The sequence below is a fragment of the Salvelinus alpinus genome, chromosome 8 (assembly GCF_045679555.1).
Source record: "Salvelinus alpinus chromosome 8, SLU_Salpinus.1, whole genome shotgun sequence".
In the NCBI taxonomy this organism is placed as follows: domain Eukaryota; kingdom Metazoa; phylum Chordata; class Actinopteri; order Salmoniformes; family Salmonidae; genus Salvelinus; species Salvelinus alpinus.
Genome location: NC_092093.1, coordinates 64,423,970 through 64,440,574, shown reverse-complemented (window position 1 = coordinate 64,440,574; position 16,605 = coordinate 64,423,970). Strand labels below are relative to the sequence as shown.

The window sequence follows — 16,605 nt, the reverse complement described above, 5'->3', positions numbered from 1 at the left end:
TCTTTCCTCTGAAACGGTCTCTCAACAGACCCATAATCCTAACCTTAACCCGTCATGTATTTACAGGGATGGAGGAGGGGGAGGAGAGGGAGGGAATTCTTTCATCGTTCCGGCACTTGTAAAAGATTATTACCTGTCAGCATCAGAGTCCCGCTTCCTCCTCCCTCCTGCTCACCCTCTCCTCCCCCCCCCCCCCCCCTGTCCCGTAAAGACTGTTGTTTCCAGATGTTCCGGTCTTTTACTGGCTCATTAAATATAATACAGCGGATACACTGAGACCGCAACATTTACCCCAACACCACACACACCTCCCTCCATCCATCATCCATGCATCTCTCTCTCCTTCTCTTCCTCCATCCCTCTTTCCTCCTCTTTTCATCTCTTCTCTCTCTACCTCCACCCCACGCTGCCCTTCCCTCTAAAAACTGTTAGCACCATTTTCCCTGTGGAGATGAAAGAGCATGCAAAGCTGTGTCTACTGTTTCTCTCTCTTTCTCTCTCACACACACACACACACACACACAGAGCTCTGTAAGGTAGCTAGCCCAGTTGGGGTCCACTGTTACATGCTCACCTATAAAATCTACAAAGAGCCGTAGACACCGAACATTTCCACCTGTATATTACACTTGCCGTGGGGAAAGGTACTTAGTAGTATATGTAAGCATGTTCTGGTCTCTGCTGCTGATGCTGGCAACATCTAGCTCTGACACTGTGTCTGTCTTCTCAGAATTCCTGTCGGCATGGCCGGTGTTTCAGAAGCTCAATGGACATGGTAAATGCACAACTACCTAACAAACATACTTTACATACACAACAATGTTTGATGCTTGATGTCTGGCCAGTAGGGGATGCCACTGAAGAGACAGCGGTTGCCATGGCATCGGCAAGGAGGCTTGTCCGTAACCGTAGAAACATCAGCTGGTACAAGCAACACTCAGACTTCTGGAGCTGGTACAAATACTTCACGGACAATGGAAACACGGAGGCAGTGAGTACACTCTGAGGAGTTTGGGGGGTTATCCGGGAATGGTCCCAAACCTTCTGGTTCCAAGGGGCCAACACTAACTAACCACAAACCTTCTGGTCCCAAGGGGCCAACACTAACTAACCACAAACCTTCTGGTCCCAAGGGGCCAACACTAACTAACCACAAACCTTCTGGTCCCAAGGGGCCAACACTAACTAACCACAATCCTTCAGAGTTGAGTATCATCTGCTTAGAGATGAAAAGGGATATTGTGTTTGAGAATAACATGGGAACCTTGGGGAACTTTACAGGTATCTCTATTAGAGGTCGACGGATTAATTGGAATGGCCGATTAATTAGGGCCGATTTCAAGTTTTCATAACAATCGGAAATCTGTAATTTTGGACACCGATTTTGCCGAATTTATTTATTTTATTATATATATTTTTTTTACACCTTTTATTTAACTAGGCAAATCAGTTAAGATCACATTCTTATTTTCAATGACGGCCTAGGAACGGTGGGTTAACTGCCTTGTTCAGGGGCAGAACGACACATTTTTACCTTGTCAGCTCAGGGATTCAATCTTGCAACCTTACGGTTAACTAGTCCAACACTCTAACCACCTACCTCACGAGGAGCCCGCCTGTTACGCAAATGCAGTAAGAAGCCAAGGTAAGTTGCTAGCTAGCATTAAATGTATCTTATAAAAAAACAATCAATCAATCATAATCACTAGTTATAACTACACATGGTTGATGATATTACTAGTTTATCTAGCGTGTCCTGCGTTGCATATAATCGATGCGGTGCGCATTCGCGAAAAAGGACTGTCGTTGCTCCAACGTGTACCTAACCATAAACATCAATGCCTTTCTTAAAATCAATACACAGAAGTATATATTTTTAAACCTGCATATTTAGCTAAAAGAAATCCAGGTTAGCAGGCAATATTAACCAGGTGAAATTGTGTCACTTCTCTTGCGTTCATTGCACGCAGAGTCAGGGTATATGCAACAGTTTGGGCCGCCTGGCTCATTGCGAACTAATTTGCCAGAATTTTACGTAATTATGACACAACATTGAAGGTTGTGCAATGTAACAGGAATATTTAGACTTATGGATGCCACTCGTTAGATACGGAACGGTTCCGTATTTCACTGAAAGAATAAATGTTTTGTTTTCGAGATGATAGTTTCCGGATTCAAACATATTAATGACCTAAGGCTCGTATTTCTTTGTGTTATTATGTTATAATTAAGTCTATGATTTGATAGAGCAGTCTGACTGAGCGATGGTAGGCACCAGCAGGCTCGTAAGCATTCATTCAAACAGCACTTTTGTGCGTTTTGCCAGCAGCTCTGCTGTTTATGACTTTCAAGCCTATCAACTCCTGAGATTAGGCTGGTGTAACCGATGTGAAATGGCTAGCTAGTTAGCGGGGTGCGTGCTAATAGCATTTCAAACGTCACTCGCTCTGAGACTTGGAGTAGTTGTTCCCCTTGCTCTGCATGGGTAACGCTGCTTCGAGGGTGGTTGTTGTCAATGTGTTCCTGGTTCGAGCCCAGGTAGGAGCGAGGAGAGGGATGGAAGCTATACTGTTACACTGGCAATACTAAAGTGCCTATAAGAACATCCAATAGTCAAAGGTATATGAAATACAAATCGTATAGAGAGAAATAGTCCTATAATTCCTATAATAACTACAACCTAAAACTTCTTACCTGGGAATATTGAAGACTCATGTTAAAAGGAACCACCAGCTTTCATATGTTCTGAGCAAGGAACTTTAACGTTAGCTTTCTTACATGGCACATATTGCACTTTTACTTTCTTCTCCAACACTTTTGTTTTTGCATTATTTAAACCAAATTGAACATTATTTATTTGAGGCTAAATTGATTTTATTGATGTATTATATTAAGTTAAAATAAGTGTTCATTCAGTATTCTTGTAATTGTCATTATTACAAATACATTTTAAAAATCGTCATCGGCTTTTTTTGTCCTCCAATAATCGGTATTGGTATCGGCGTTGAAAAATCTTAATCAGTCGACCTCTAATCTCTATTCATGTTCTTGGGGTTTCCCTAGCTTTCATCTTTATGAACCTCCTATACCTCTAACCTCATATCTTTATCCCCTTCTCTCCCCCCCCCCCCCTTAGGTCCAGGAGCTGGACAGGGTCTACCTGGCCTACCTCCAGAATAAGAACCGTGCTGAGGGACGTCGCTCTTATAAGGCCTACCTGGGCCACCTAGGGGACATCTACAAGGCCTGCGCCGACTCAGAGGACCCAAACTGCGTGGCCTCGGCTACTAGCCGGCAAAAACCTGAAACCCCCAAGGCCCCTCCTAAGCCCGCCCCTGTCAAGGCCTGTGACCCCTACAGGTCAGTCATGTTAATTGATGTCTGTGTTATATAATTTTATGCTTGTGAATTGAATCTAATCTAATGTCCTTTGTAGGGACCCATATTGTCTGTATGCTGCCAAGAGCCAGCCCCCACCTGGCCCGGTCAAGGCCCCAGCCCCCAATTATGTGCGCTCCCCTGTGGCTGTTAAAGAACCTCATTCTGGGTACTACTACTCCCCCGCTGTGCAGCCCTTCCTGTCCAAGGTACAGTATTACTACACTATTACTGCTTTTACTGTACCACTATACTAATGTATAGTGTCTATCTCGCTATCTATAATTAACATAAGCATGATTGTTTTTATTCCCGTCCAGGAGCAGAAGGCGGAGCTGCTGCGTATCTGTTCAGCGGAGGACGTGGACTGTCTCCAGTACCACCTGAGAGCTGCTTTCGGCCACAATCCCTCCGCTGGGCCCCTGCCCTCCTACGCCCACCTGGGCTGTGACCCGAAAGACCCCACCTGCAAACCCCAGCTGGTCCAAAAAGCTCCTTCCGGCCTCTTCCGCCGTTACCCCAACTGTGACCCCAGAGACCCTCGCTGCGCCTATGCTGCGTCCCTACAGGTAAGATTGGTATTTGTTATCATCGCCATCATCATCATTATTATTATATGCGATTATCATTGAATTGTAATATCATGATCATGACTGTCCTTCCGTCCCCAGGCACCCCATGCCCCTGCTCCCCCTGCCCCGGCGGGTCCTGGTTCCTGCAACCCTCTGTTTGAGGACGGTTGTAACCCTCTCACCGCAACCAAGTACGCCACTGCACCAGAGGAGTTCAAGGAAGAACACAAAGATGAACCCGCCGCAATGCGTGCTGCGCCCCCAGCTCCCGAGCAACGCAGCGACCCATTCGCTATGTACAGCGATGCTTATGCTAACGCTAATGGTAACCGCCAAGGCAGTGCTCCCAGCTCTCAAGCTAGTGACCCATATGCCATGTACCGCCAAGGCAGTGCTCCAAGCTCTCAAGCTAGTGACCCATATGCCATGTACCGCCAAGGCAGTGCTCCAAGCTCTCAAGCTAGTGACCCATATGCCATGTACCGCCAAGGCAGTGCTCCAAGCTCTCAAGCTAGTGACCCATATGCCATGTACCGCCAAGGCAGTGCTCCAAGCTCTCAAGCTAGTGACCCATATGCCATGTACCGCCAAGGCAGTGCTCCAAGCTCTCAAGCTAGTGACCCATACGCCATGTACCGCCAAGGCAGTGCTCCAAGCTCTCAAGCTAGTGACCCATATGCCATGTACCGCCAAGGCAGTGCTCCAAGCTCTCAAGCTAGTGACCCATATGCCATGTACCGCCAAGGCAGTGCTCCAAGCTCTCAAGCTAGTGACCCATACGCCATGTACCGCCAAGGCAGTGCTCCAAGCTCTCAACCTAGTGACCCATATGCCATGTACCGCCAAGCCAGTGCTCCAGCTAGTGACCCATACGCCATGTACCGCCAAGCTATCACTAATGCTCAAGCTAACGACCCATACACCATGTACAGGCAGGCTAATGCTAACGATCCCTTAGCAATGTACCGTGAAGCTGCGGCCTCCATGCACAGACATGTCCCCCCCTCCCCGCCGCAGAAGGCCCCCACCCCCCCTCCCCGCTATGAGGAGGCCACACAGGAGGATCGCCACCCGCTGGGCCCCCGGGGAAAGACCAAGGAGGGCTATGAATGCTTCATCGGCTACGACCAGGAGTGCTACCCAATAGCCCGCGCAGAGCCGCGTTCTGGCGCCCACCGTAACACCGCCTACCCCGCCGAGCCCTACGAGCCGCATCTCAATGCCGATGGTTCACGGAACGGAGTTCTGGAGCCTTCTGACCCCGACTGTGACCCGGAGTACGACACCAACTGCCGCCTGCGTCGCTATGAACCCCGGGAGGATCTGCTGCCAGACGCCAACGCCCAAGCTGTACACCAGGGGGAGCCACAGCACAGCCAGGACCATAGCAACAACCAGGGGGAGCCAGAGAGAGAAAGCGAGGCAGATTCAGAGCCATACCAGAGTGGCCAGGAGGAGACCTACGGGGCTTACCCCCCTCCCTCGCAGGGGCTGTCATACGGGTCCTACCCCTCACCCCAGCAGGGAATGCCCAGCTTCCAGGACATGCTGAGAGGATACGGAGACCAGTACCCTGAACAGGATAACCACAGAGCATACGCTGCTGACTACCGCCAAAAATAAATACACACATATACACATACATGCATGCATACACACTCACACACACACACACACACACACACACACACACACACACGTGTATGTGACAAATAAAATTTGATTTGATTACATACATAGACACACACTGCATATGCCATAAAGACTACAACAACAACTAACCAACACACCAGCCAAAAACAGGAGCAGATGACGTGGAACACTATATTTAATACAAAACAATAAAAGACTGAATGAAGTCTGACACACACACACATGCACACACACACGTCACGTATGGACGAACAGGCACACATACACACATAGTAATGTGCTGTTAGCAGTAGAAGCAGGAGGAGTTTCTCTCCACTAGCTATTTTATCTGTCAGTTTGATAGCTTTTATTCATTGATTAATTGACAGTAGTTGACGATTGATCGCCTCATTCTCACTGGAATATTTAATACATTCTTGCAGCTCTGCTTCAATTCTGTAGCTACAAACTTCACATAATTTTTATGTTTTGTTTATGATGTATTTTGTAAAGTTTTTTTACACTGAATGTTTTAAATAAAAGCTTTGAAAAACATGTATTTTACTCTTTGTGTCCATGTTCTTTACTGACCCCTATAGGCTAACAGTGGTAATATTATCTACTGACCCCTATAGGCTAACAGTGGTAATATTATCTACTGACCCCTATAGGCTAACAGTGGTAATATTATCTACTGACCCCTATAGGCTAACAGTGGTAATATTATCTACTGACCCCTATAGGCTAACAGTGGTAATATTATCTACTGACCCCTATAGGCTGACAGTGGTAATATTATCTACTGACCCCTATAGGCTGACAGTGGTAATATTATCTAATGACCCCTATAGGCTGACAGTGGTAATATTATCTACTGACCCCTATAGGCTGACAGTGGTAATATTATCTACTGACCCCTATAGGCTGACAGTGGTAATATTATCTACTGACCCCTATAGGCTGACAGTGGTAATATTATCTACTGACCCCTATAGGCTGACAGTGGTAATATTATCTACTACTGACCCCTATATACTATAGGGGTCCCCCTATACACATATACACCATTATGGTACTTTAAACATATTCATGTTTACTCATTTTAAATACAACAGGAGTGGATGAGTGCATACTTTGGGGAGAAGGGTGCAGAGTGATTGAACAAAGAAAAGGGGAAGAAGTTCAAATGAGTTTTAAAAATATCCCTCTCCCCTTTCCCGCCATGCACCTGACCCCTACCCCAACTGACCCACCTCGCTCCCCAACTCACAGAAAGACAAGAAAAAACCCAGTTTGAAACATCAATACAACTTTATTGATCCAAGAGCACTCTGACTCAGTAACAACAGCTGTGAGCCCAGAGGGAACCCACTCACACAGCTTCTCTTTGAGTGTTCATGTGACAGCCTGTGGCAGGTGACCTTTATCATTACAGAACTAAGATGATTATAAATATAGATTACAGCTACACACATACACACACACTGGCCCTCTGGGCGGGAGGCCAGCTGGACACGCGCAGGGACAGGAGGAGAGGAGAGTGTGTGGATTGGACATACGGGGGAAGGGAGGGAAAGAGAAAGGAAACAAAGAGTGAGAAAGAGAGGGGACTGAGAAAAATGGGGAAAAATAGAGAGAGAGGAGTTCTATTTCCTTTTAGTATTTAATACAGCTTATCTCAGAGAACAGGGGATAGGTAGAGGTGGAGGATAGGGAGAGAGGTGGGGGATAGGTAGAGAGGTGAGGGATAGGTAGAGGTGGGGGATAGGGAGAGGTGGGGGATAGGGAGAGAGGTGAGGGATAGGGATAGGGAGAGAGCTGGGGGATAGGTAGTGGTGGGGGTTAGGGAGAGAGGTGGGGGATAGGGAGAGGTGGGGGTTAGGGAGAGAGGTGAGGGATAGGTAGAGGGAGGTGGGGGATAGGTAGAGGTGGGGGATAGGGAGAGGTGGGGGATAGGGAGAGAGGTGGGGGATAGGAAGAGGTGGGGGTTAGGGAGAGAGGTGGGGGATAGGAAGAGGTGGGGGATAGGGAGAGAGGTGGGGGATAGGAAGAGGTGGGGGTTGGGGAGAGAGGTGGGGGATAGGGAGAGAGGTGGGGGATAGGAAGAGGTGGGGGATAGGGAGAGAGGTGGGGGATAGGAAGAGGTGGGGGATAGGAAGAGGTGGGGGTTGGGGAGAGAGGTGGGGGATAGGAAGAGGTGGGGGTTGGGGAGAGAGGTGGGGGATAGGGAGAGAGGTGGGGGATAGGAAGAGGTGGGGGTTAGGGAGAGAGGTGGGGGATAGGAAGAGCTGGGGGTTGGGGAGAAAGGTGGGGGATAGGAAGAGGTGGGGGTTGGGGAGAGAGGTGGGGGATAGGTAGAGGGGGGGATAGGGAGAGAGGTGGGGGATAGTAGAGGTGGGGGATAGGGAGAGAGGTGGGGGATAGGGAGAGAGGTGGGGGATAGGAAGAGGTGGGGGTTAGGGAGAGAGGTGGGGGATAGGAAGAGGTGGGGGTTAGGGAGAGATGGGGGATAGGAAGAGAGGTGGGGGATAGGAAGAGGTGGGGGTTAGGGAGAGAGGTGGGGGATAGTAGAGGTGGGGGATAGGGAGAGAGGTGGGGGATAGGAAGAGGTGGGGGTTAGGGAAGAGGTGGGGGTTGGGGAGAGAGGTGGGGGATAGTAGAGGTGGGGGATAGGGAGAGAGGTGGGGGATAGGAAGAGGTGGGGGTTAGGGAGAGAGCTGGGGGATAGGGAGAGAGGTAGGGGATAGGAAGAGGTGGGGGTTAGGGAGAGAGGTGGGGGATAGGAAGAGGTGGGGGTTGGGGGAGAGAGGTGGGGGATAGTAGAGATGGGGGATAGGGAGAGAGGTGGGGGATAGGAAGAGGTGGGGGTTGGGGAGAGAGTTGGGGGATAGTAGAGGTGGGGGTTGGGGAGAGAGGTGGGGGATAGGAAGAGGTGGGGGTTGGGGAGAGAGGTGGGGGATAGGAAGAGGTGGGGGTTGGGGAGAGAGGTGGGGGATAGTAGAGTTGGGGGATAGGGAGAGAGGTGGGGGATAGGTAGAGAGGTGGGGGATAGGAAGAGGTGGGGGTTGGGGAGAGAGGTAGGCACAGCTAAAGCAGGAAGTCAGCGTCGGCGGTTGTCCAATGGAGTGCCCAGGTAGGCGTGGCTGAATCAGAAAGCCAGTAGAGGTGGGGCTTAGGGAGGGAGATGGGGGGTGGGTCGAGGTGGGGGATAGGGAGAGGTGGGGGTTAGGGAGAGAGGTATGGGATAGGTAGAGGTGGGGGATAGGAAGAGGTGGGGGTTAGGGAGAGAGGTGGGGGTTAGGGAGAGAGATGGGGGATAGGGATAGGTGGGGGTTAGGGAGAGAGGTGGGGGATAGTAGAGGTGGGGGATAGGGAGAGAGATGGGGGATAGGTAGAGGTGGGGGATAGGGAGAGAGGAGGGGGATAGGTAGAGAGGTGGGGGATAGGTAGAGGTGGGGGTTAGGGAGAGAGGTAGGGTAGAGGGAGAGAGGTGGGGGATAGGGAGAGAGGTGGGGGTTAGGTAGAGAGGTGTGGGGTTAGGGAGAGAGGTGGGGGATAGGTAGAGGTGGGGGTTAGGGAGAGAGTTGGGGAATAGGGAGAGAGGTGGGGGATAGGTAGAGTTGGGGGTTAGGGAGAGAGGTGGGGGATAGGGAGAGAGGTAGGGGATAGGAAGAGCTGGGGGTTAGGGAGAGAGGTGGGGGATAGGGAGAGATGTGGGGGTTAGGGAGAGAGGTGGGGGATAGGGAGAGAGGTAGGGGATAGGAAGAGGTGGGGGTTAGGGAGAGAGGTGGGGGATAGGTAGAGTTGGGGAATAGGTAGAGGTGATCGATAGGGGGATAGGGAGAGAGGTGGGGGATGGGTAGAGGTGGGGGTTAGGAAGAGAGAAAGGCACAGCTAAAGCAGGAAGTCAGCGTCGGCGGTTGTCCAATGGGCTGCTAGGTAGGCGTGGCTGAATCAGAAAGCCAGTAGAGGTGGGGCTTAGGGCGGGAGATGGGGGATAGGTAGAGGTGGGGGATGGGTAGAGGTGGGGGTTAGGGAGAGAGGTGGAGGATAGGGAGAGGTGGGGGCTAGATAGAGAGGTGGGGGATAGGGAGAGGTGGGGGATAGGGAGAGAGGTGGGGGATGGGTAGAGGTGGGGGTTAGGGAGAGAGGTGGAGGATAGGTCGAGGTGGGGGATAGGGAGAGAGGTGGGGGATAGGTAGAGTTGGGGGATAGGGAGAGAGGAGGGGGATAGGTAGAGTTGGGGGATAGGGAGAAGTGGGGGTTAGGGAGAGAGGTGCGGGCTATATAGAGAGGTGGGGTCTGGATAGAGAGGTGGGGGCTAGATAGAGAGGTGGGGGATGGGTAGAAGTGGGGGATAGGGAGAGAGGTGCGGGCTATATAGAGAGGTGGGGTCTGGATAGAGAGGTGGGGGCTAGATAGAGAGGTGGGGGATGGGTAGAGGTGGGGGCTAGATAGAGAGGTGGGGGATAGGTAGAGGTGGGGGATAGGGAGAGAGCTGCGGGCTATATAGAAAGATGGGGGCTAGATAGAGAGGTGGGGGCTAGATAGAGAGGTGGGGGATAGGTAGAGGTGGGGGCTAGATAGAGAGGTGGGGGATAGGTAGAGGTGGGGGATAGGGAGAGAGGTGGGGGATAGGTAGAGTTGGGGGATAGGGAGAGTTGGGGGATAGGGAGAGAGGTGGAGGATAGGGAGAGAGCTGCGGGCTATATAGAAAGATGGGGGCTAGATAGAGAGGTGGGGGATAGGTAGAGGTGGGGGATAGGGAGAGAGGTGGGGGATAGGTAGAGTTGGGGGATAGGGAGAAGTGGAGGTTAGGAAGAGAGGTGGGGGATAAGGAGAGAGGTGGGGGATAGTTAGAGGTGATCGATAAGGAGAAAGGTGGGGGAAAAAGGGATGTGATTGAAAATAAGCAGCTGCTACTGCAAGTAGGTATGGTGTAGCAGATTGTCCAATCGGCTGCCTGGTAGGCACAGCTAAAGCAGGAAGTCAGCGTCGGCGGTTGTCCAATGGGCTGCTAGGTAGGCGTGGCTGAATCAGAAAGCCAGTAAAGGTGGAGTCGTTGTTGATGTCAGCGTAAATTCCAACTTCTTCCTGTTCCGCACCATACACCTGTAGACAGAGGGATATTATATTAGCTATTAATGAAGTAATAAGTTAGTGACTGTGTGGTGTGTGTGGTGACTTTGTCAGAGGAGTAGAAGGTCAAATTCTAATGTAAACAAACAACATCTAATAGCAGCCATAGGAAATTCACCAGTTTGGTAAAAGAGTTCTGTTTGCTAGCCTGATTCAGCCATATTGACTTTTTCAACCAGACTTTAGAACTCTAAATAATAAAGAATTAAAGAACTAAAGGAACTAAAGGAAAAAGACCCCTTCATTGTTTCTTTGAATCGGCAGCATATGACTCACCTGCAGCCATACCTGGTCTCCAGATGAGAGGTTTAGGACCGCCCCTCCAGAGGACTGGTCCAGGTCAGAGGTCAGGAACTGGTCCAGAGTCAGTGACATGACACGGCCGTTACGGTACAGCCCCACCTTGCACCCCTGTCCCTAAACAACACACACACCGCTACTGTACAGCCCACCTTACACCCCTGACCCTAAACAAAGTTTACAGTAATGTACTGTTTAAACCAAAGTTTCTTTGAAATGTACGGTAAGATATTGTACCTTTTTGTACAGTAACTTACCATTACAGGGTTTGTGTGTGTTACCTGTACAGTGAGGTGGAAGGTGAAGTAGTACACTCCGGGGATAAAACAGCGGAACTTCCCTGAAATGTCATCATAGTGATGCTGGACAGACAGACAGACAGACAGACAGACAGACAGACAGACAGACAACAGAAAAACTGGATATAGTGAAGCTGGAAAGAAGAATCGATATTTGATATTTGCTCTGACATCACACAAACACACAGTACCTGTTCGTTGTAGAAGATCTTGGTGAAGTGAAGGGGTGTGTCTGTCGTGGTAGTGGGTGTGGTTAGTCCCACGCTGAAGGCAGAGCGATACAGGAAGGAACTCTCGCCCCTCTGCCCCTGCAGCCCTGGGGCCCCCGGGAAACCCCGTCGTCCCTGGAATCCGTCCCCCCCAACTTCCCCCACCTCTCCCCTCTCACCTCGCACACCTAGGGAGGACAGGAGAAAGAGAATGAGATGGGCAGGGAGAGTGTTGGTGAGAGAAAGTTTGAGAATCTATATGTTGATTGTTGATTCCCTGATGTGTTCTACCTGGAAGTCCAGTGTCTCCTGTCTCTCCCTGGCGTCCCTCTCTCCCATCTCTCCCATCCTGCCCGTCCAGACCAGGAGTCCCAGGAACGCCTCCCATCCAACGGCCGCACCCCTCCTGAACTCCGACCTCTGACCCATACCCCTCTGCCAGCACACACAACAGCAGCATCCAGCTTATTGTTACCATGGTGATCTGACCTCTGATCTGTGACCTCTGAGATTGCACGAAGCAGGGAATCGCTGAAGAGACGGAGTGGAGAGAGAGTAGAAGAGAGTGATACAAATCTATCTCGTCCTTGTGTGTCTGAGCATGTGTGTGCTAGTGTGAATTGTGCTCCTATATTTATCTCTGACTGCGTGTGACTCCGGCTGGTGTGAAAGTCATACCCCCCAAATAACCTGCCAGAACCCCCCCCCCACCCCACCCCCCACACACACACGGCGATCCTCTGCTTCCCTCTTGTGGTCAGGGCAATATTTTAGTAGGATACAGTAGGCTAGTATCCATGTTGACTGAGAGAAAAAGGGAGGGAGGGCAATAAATAGATTGATAGATAGATAGAGAATCAGAGGTCAGCACTGCCGATAGAGTCCATTTCCACTGTGTGTGACAGCGGGTACTTGCAGAGAAGAGCTGTGTGTGTGTGTGCAGGAGATCAGAAAAAACACCCGTCTCTCTGCCTCTCTCTCTCTCTTTATTCTCCTCTCCCTTCTCCCTTATTCCCCTCCCCTCTCTTCTCCCTCCTCCCTTATTCCCCTCTCCCTTCTCCCCCTCTCTCCTCTCCCCACTCCCTTATTCCCCTCTCCCTCCTCCATTATTCCCCTCTCCTCTCCCTTCTCCCTTATTCCCCTCTCTCCTCTCCTCACCCTCCTCCCTTATTCCCCTCTCTCCTCTGCTCACCATCCTCCCTTATTCCCCTCTCTTCTCTACATGACTAGAGAGAAATTAGGCCTGAGGTATGTGTGTGTGTGAGGGAGAGGGCAGCTACCTATCTTCTGAGGGGGATATGTGTGTGTGTGTGTGTGTGTGTGTGTGTGTGTGTGTGTGTGTGTGTGTGTGTGTGTGTGTGTGTGTGTGTGTGTGTGTGTGTGTGTGTGTGTGTGTGTGTGTGTGTGTGTGTGTGTGTGTGTGTGTGTGTGTGTGTGTGTGTGTGTGTGTGTGTGTGTGTGTGTGTGTGTGTGTGTGTGTGTGTGTGTGTGTGTGTGTGTGTGTGTGTGTGGGAGGGAGGGAGGGAGGGAGGGAGGGAGGGAGGGAGGGAGGGAGGGAGGGAGGGAGGGTGGGAGAGGACAGCTGCTTATCTCCTGGGGTGATGTGTGTGTGTGAGGGAGAGGGCAGCTACATATCTCCTGGGGGGGATGTGTGTGTGAGAGGGAGAGGGCAGCTGCTTATCTCCTGGGGTGATGTGTGTGTGTGAGGGAGAGGGCAGCTGCCTATCTCCTGGGGTGATGTGTGTGTTTACCCTGACCCATTGACAACTCTCTTCCAGTGGGTTAAGAGAAGAAGATGAAAGAGTGGAGGTGAGGAGAGATGAAGGGAGGAGAGATGGAGGTGAGGAGAGATGGAGGGAGGAGAGATGGAGGGAGGAAAGATGGAGGTGAGGAGAGATGGAGGGAGGATAGATGGAGGTGAGGAGAGATGGAGGGAGGAAAGATGGAGGGAGGAGAGATGGAGGGAGGAAATATGGAGGTGAGGAGAGATGGAGGGAGGGAGGAGAGATGGAGGGAGGAAAGATGGAGGTGAGGAGAGATGGAGGGAGGAGAGATGGAGGGAGGAGAGATGGAGGTGAGGAGAGATGGAGGGAGGAAAGATGGAGGGAGGAGAGATGGAGGGAGGAGAGATGGAGGTGAGGAGAGATGGAGGGAGAAGAGATGGAGGTGAGGAGAGATGGAGGGAGGAGAGATGGAGGGAGGAGAGATGGAGGTGAGGAGAGATGGAGGGAGGAAAGATGGAGGGAGGAGAGATGGAGGGAGGAGAGATGGAGGTGAGGGGAGATGGAGGGAGAAGAGATGGAGGTGATGAGAGATGGAGAGATGGAGGGAGGAAAGATGGAGGGAGGAGAGATGGAGGGAGGAAAGATGGAGGGAGGAGAGATGGAGAGATGGAGGGAGGAGAGATGGAGGTGAGGAGAGATGGAGGGAGAAGAGATGGAGGTGATGAGAGATGGAGAGATGGAGGGAGGAGAGATGGAAGGAGGAGAGATGGAGAGATGGAGTGAGGAGAGATGGAGAGATGGAGAGATGGAGGTGAGGAGAGATGGAGGGAGGAGAGATGGAAGGAGGAGAGATGGAGGTGAGGAGAGATGGAGGGAGGAGAGATGGAGGTGAGGAGAGTTGGAGGGAGGAGAGATGGAGAGATGGAGAGATGAACGGAGGAGAGATGGAGAGATGGGAGGTGAGGAGAGATGTAGGGAGGAGAGATGGAGAGATGGAGGTGAGGAGAGATGGAGAGATGGAGAGATGAACGGAGGAGAGATGGAGGTGAGGAGAGATGGAGAGATGAACGGAGGAGAGAGAGATTAAAGCAGATTGTAACACAGCTCCATGCACATGCTGTTTGACACAGACACCTGTGTGTCTGTGTCAAATTAATTCAAATCACATTTCATTTGTCACATGCTTCATAAACAGCAGGTGTAGACTAACAGTAAAAGACATCATAAATACACAATGAGTAATGATAACTTGGCTATATACAGGGTATCAGTACTGAGTTGATGTGCAGGGGTACGAAGTAATTGAGGCAAATACAGTACCAGTCAAAATTTTGGACACCTTTTTCTTTATTTGTACTATTTTCTACATTGTAGAATAATAGTGAAGACATCAAAACTATGAAATAACACATATGGAATCATGTAGTAACCAAAAAAGTGTTAAACACATCAAAATATATTTTATATTTGAGATTCTTCAAAGTAGCCACCCTTTGCCTTGATGACAGCTTTGCACACTCTTGGCATTCTCTCAACCAGCTTCACCTGGAATGCTTTTCCAACAGTCTTGAAGGAGTTCCCACATATGCTGAGCACTTGTTGGCTGCTTTTCATTCACTCTGTGGTCCAACTCATCCCAAACCATCTCAATTGGGTTGAGGTCGGGTGATTGTGGAGGCCAGGTCATCTTATGCAGCACTCAATCACTCTCCTTCTTGGTCAAATAGCCCTTACACAGCCTGGAGGTGTGTTGAGTCATTGTCCTGTTGAAAAACAAATGATAGTCCCACTAAGCACAAACCAGATGGGATGGTGTATCGCTGCAGAATGCTGTGGTAGCCATGCTGGTTGTGTGCCTTGAATTCTAAATAAATCACAGACAGTGTCACCAGCAGAGCACCCCCACTCCATCACACCTCCTCCTCCATGCTTCACGGTGGGAACCACACATGCGGAGATCATCTGTTCACCTACTCTGCGTCTCACAAAGACACGGCAATTGGAACCAAAAATCTCAAATTTGGACTCATCAGACCAAAGGAGAGATTTCCACCGGTCTAATATCCATTGCTCGTGTTTCTTGACCCAAACAAGTCTCTTCTTCTTATTGGTGTCCTTTAGTAGTGGTTTCTTTGCAGTAATTCGACCATGAAGGCTTGATTCATGCAGTCTCCTCTGAACAGTTGACGTTGAGATGTGTCTGTTACTTGAACTCTGTGAAGCATTTATTTGGGCTGCAATTTCTGAGGTGCAGTTAACTATAATTAACTTATCCTTTGCAGTAGAGGTAGCTCTGGGTCTTCCTTTCCTGTGGCGGTCCTCATGAGAGCCAGTTTCATCATAGCGCTTGATGGTTTTTGTGAATGCACTTGAAGAAACTTTAAAAGTTCTTGAAATTTTCCACATTGACTGACTTTCATGTCTTAAAGTAAAGATGGACTGTTGTTTCTCTTTGCTTACTGTTCTTGCCATAATTTGGACTTGGTATTTTACCAAATAGGGCTATCTTCTGTATACCACCCCTACCTTGTCACAACACAACTGATTGTCTCAAACGCATTAAAAAGGAAAGAAATTCCACAAATTAACTTTTAACAAGGCACACCTGTTAATTGAAATGCATTCTAGGTGACTACCTCATGACGCTGGTTGAGAGAATGCCAAGAGTATGCAAAGCTGTCATCAAGGCAAAGGGTGGCTACTTTGAAGAATTTCAAATATAAAATATATTTTTATTTGTTTAACACTTTTTATGGTTACTACATAATTCCATATGTGTTATTTCATAGTTTTTATGTCTTCACTATTATTCTATAATGTAGAAAATAGTGAAAATAAAGAAAAACCCTGTAATGAGTAGGTGTGTCGAAACTTTTGATTGGTACTTTATATACACTGCTCAAAAAAATAAAGGGAACACTAAAATAACACATCCTAGATCTGAATGAATGAAACATTCTTATTAAATACTTTTTTCTTTACATAGTTGAATGTGCTGACTACAAAATCACACAAAAATTATCAATGGAAATCAAATTTATCAACCCATGGAGGTCTGGATTTGGAGTCACACTCAAAATTAAAGTGGAAAACCACACTACAGGCTGATCCAACTTTTATGTAATGTCCTTAAAACAAGTCAAAATGAGGCTCAGTAGTGTGTGTGGCCTCCACGTGCCTGTATGACCTCCCTACAACGCCTGGGCATGCTCCTGATGAGGTGGCGGATGGTCTCCTGAGGGATCTCCTCCCAGACCTGGACTAAAGCATCCGCCAACTCCTGGACAGTCTGTGGTGCAACGTGGCGTTGGTGGATGGAGCGAGACATGATGTCCCAGATGTGCTCAATTGG

The 16,605-nt window shown here is 49.5% G+C and overlaps 2 protein-coding genes across 3 annotated transcripts in view; one reads left to right on the top strand and one right to left on the bottom strand.

Moving 5' to 3' along the window:
• LOC139583478 (serine/arginine repetitive matrix protein 1-like) overlaps positions 1 to 6,141 on the top strand; it is an 8,007-nt gene extending 1,866 nt beyond the window's left edge. The window contains exons 3-8 of one of the 2 annotated variants that reach the window (XM_071414610.1): positions 731 to 775; positions 849 to 991; positions 3,137 to 3,360; positions 3,437 to 3,587; positions 3,699 to 3,947; positions 4,050 to 6,141. In XM_071414610.1, coding sequence (XP_071270711.1) covers positions 731 to 775; positions 849 to 991; positions 3,137 to 3,360; positions 3,437 to 3,587; positions 3,699 to 3,947; positions 4,050 to 5,573 — 2,336 coding nt within the window. In that variant the 3' untranslated portion in view covers positions 5,574 to 6,141. Of the gene's footprint in view, positions 1 to 730; positions 776 to 845; positions 992 to 3,136; positions 3,361 to 3,436; positions 3,588 to 3,698; positions 3,948 to 4,049 lie in introns of both variants that reach the window. The other variant, XM_071414608.1, reaches the window with a different exon arrangement.
• Positions 6,142 to 9,654: 3,513 nt separating this feature from the next.
• adipoqa (adiponectin, C1Q and collagen domain containing, a) lies at positions 9,655 to 12,178 on the bottom strand. Its single transcript, XM_071414607.1, has 5 exons — positions 11,821 to 12,178; positions 11,512 to 11,717; positions 11,303 to 11,383; positions 10,998 to 11,138; positions 9,655 to 10,694 (listed from the first exon to the last, which is right to left on the bottom strand). The coding sequence occupies exons 1-5, from the start codon at positions 12,005 to 12,007 to the stop codon at positions 10,572 to 10,574; spliced, it is 738 nt and encodes a 245-aa protein (XP_071270708.1). The 5' UTR covers positions 12,008 to 12,178; the 3' UTR covers positions 9,655 to 10,571.
• Positions 12,179 to 16,605: the final 4,427 nt, after the last annotated feature.

Coding starts and splice junctions, on each gene's coding strand:
- adipoqa (XM_071414607.1), bottom strand. CDS start 12,007: ATGGTAACAATAAGCTGGATGCTGCTGTTGTGTGTGCTGGCAGAGGGG. Junction 11,718..11,820: donor AGGAGACACTGGACTTCCAG/GTAGAACACATC, acceptor TGTCCTCCCTAG/GTGTGCGAGGTGAGAGGGGA. Junction 11,384..11,511: donor AGATCTTCTACAACGAACAG/GTACTGTGTGTT, acceptor CTGTCTGTCCAG/CATCACTATGATGACATTTC.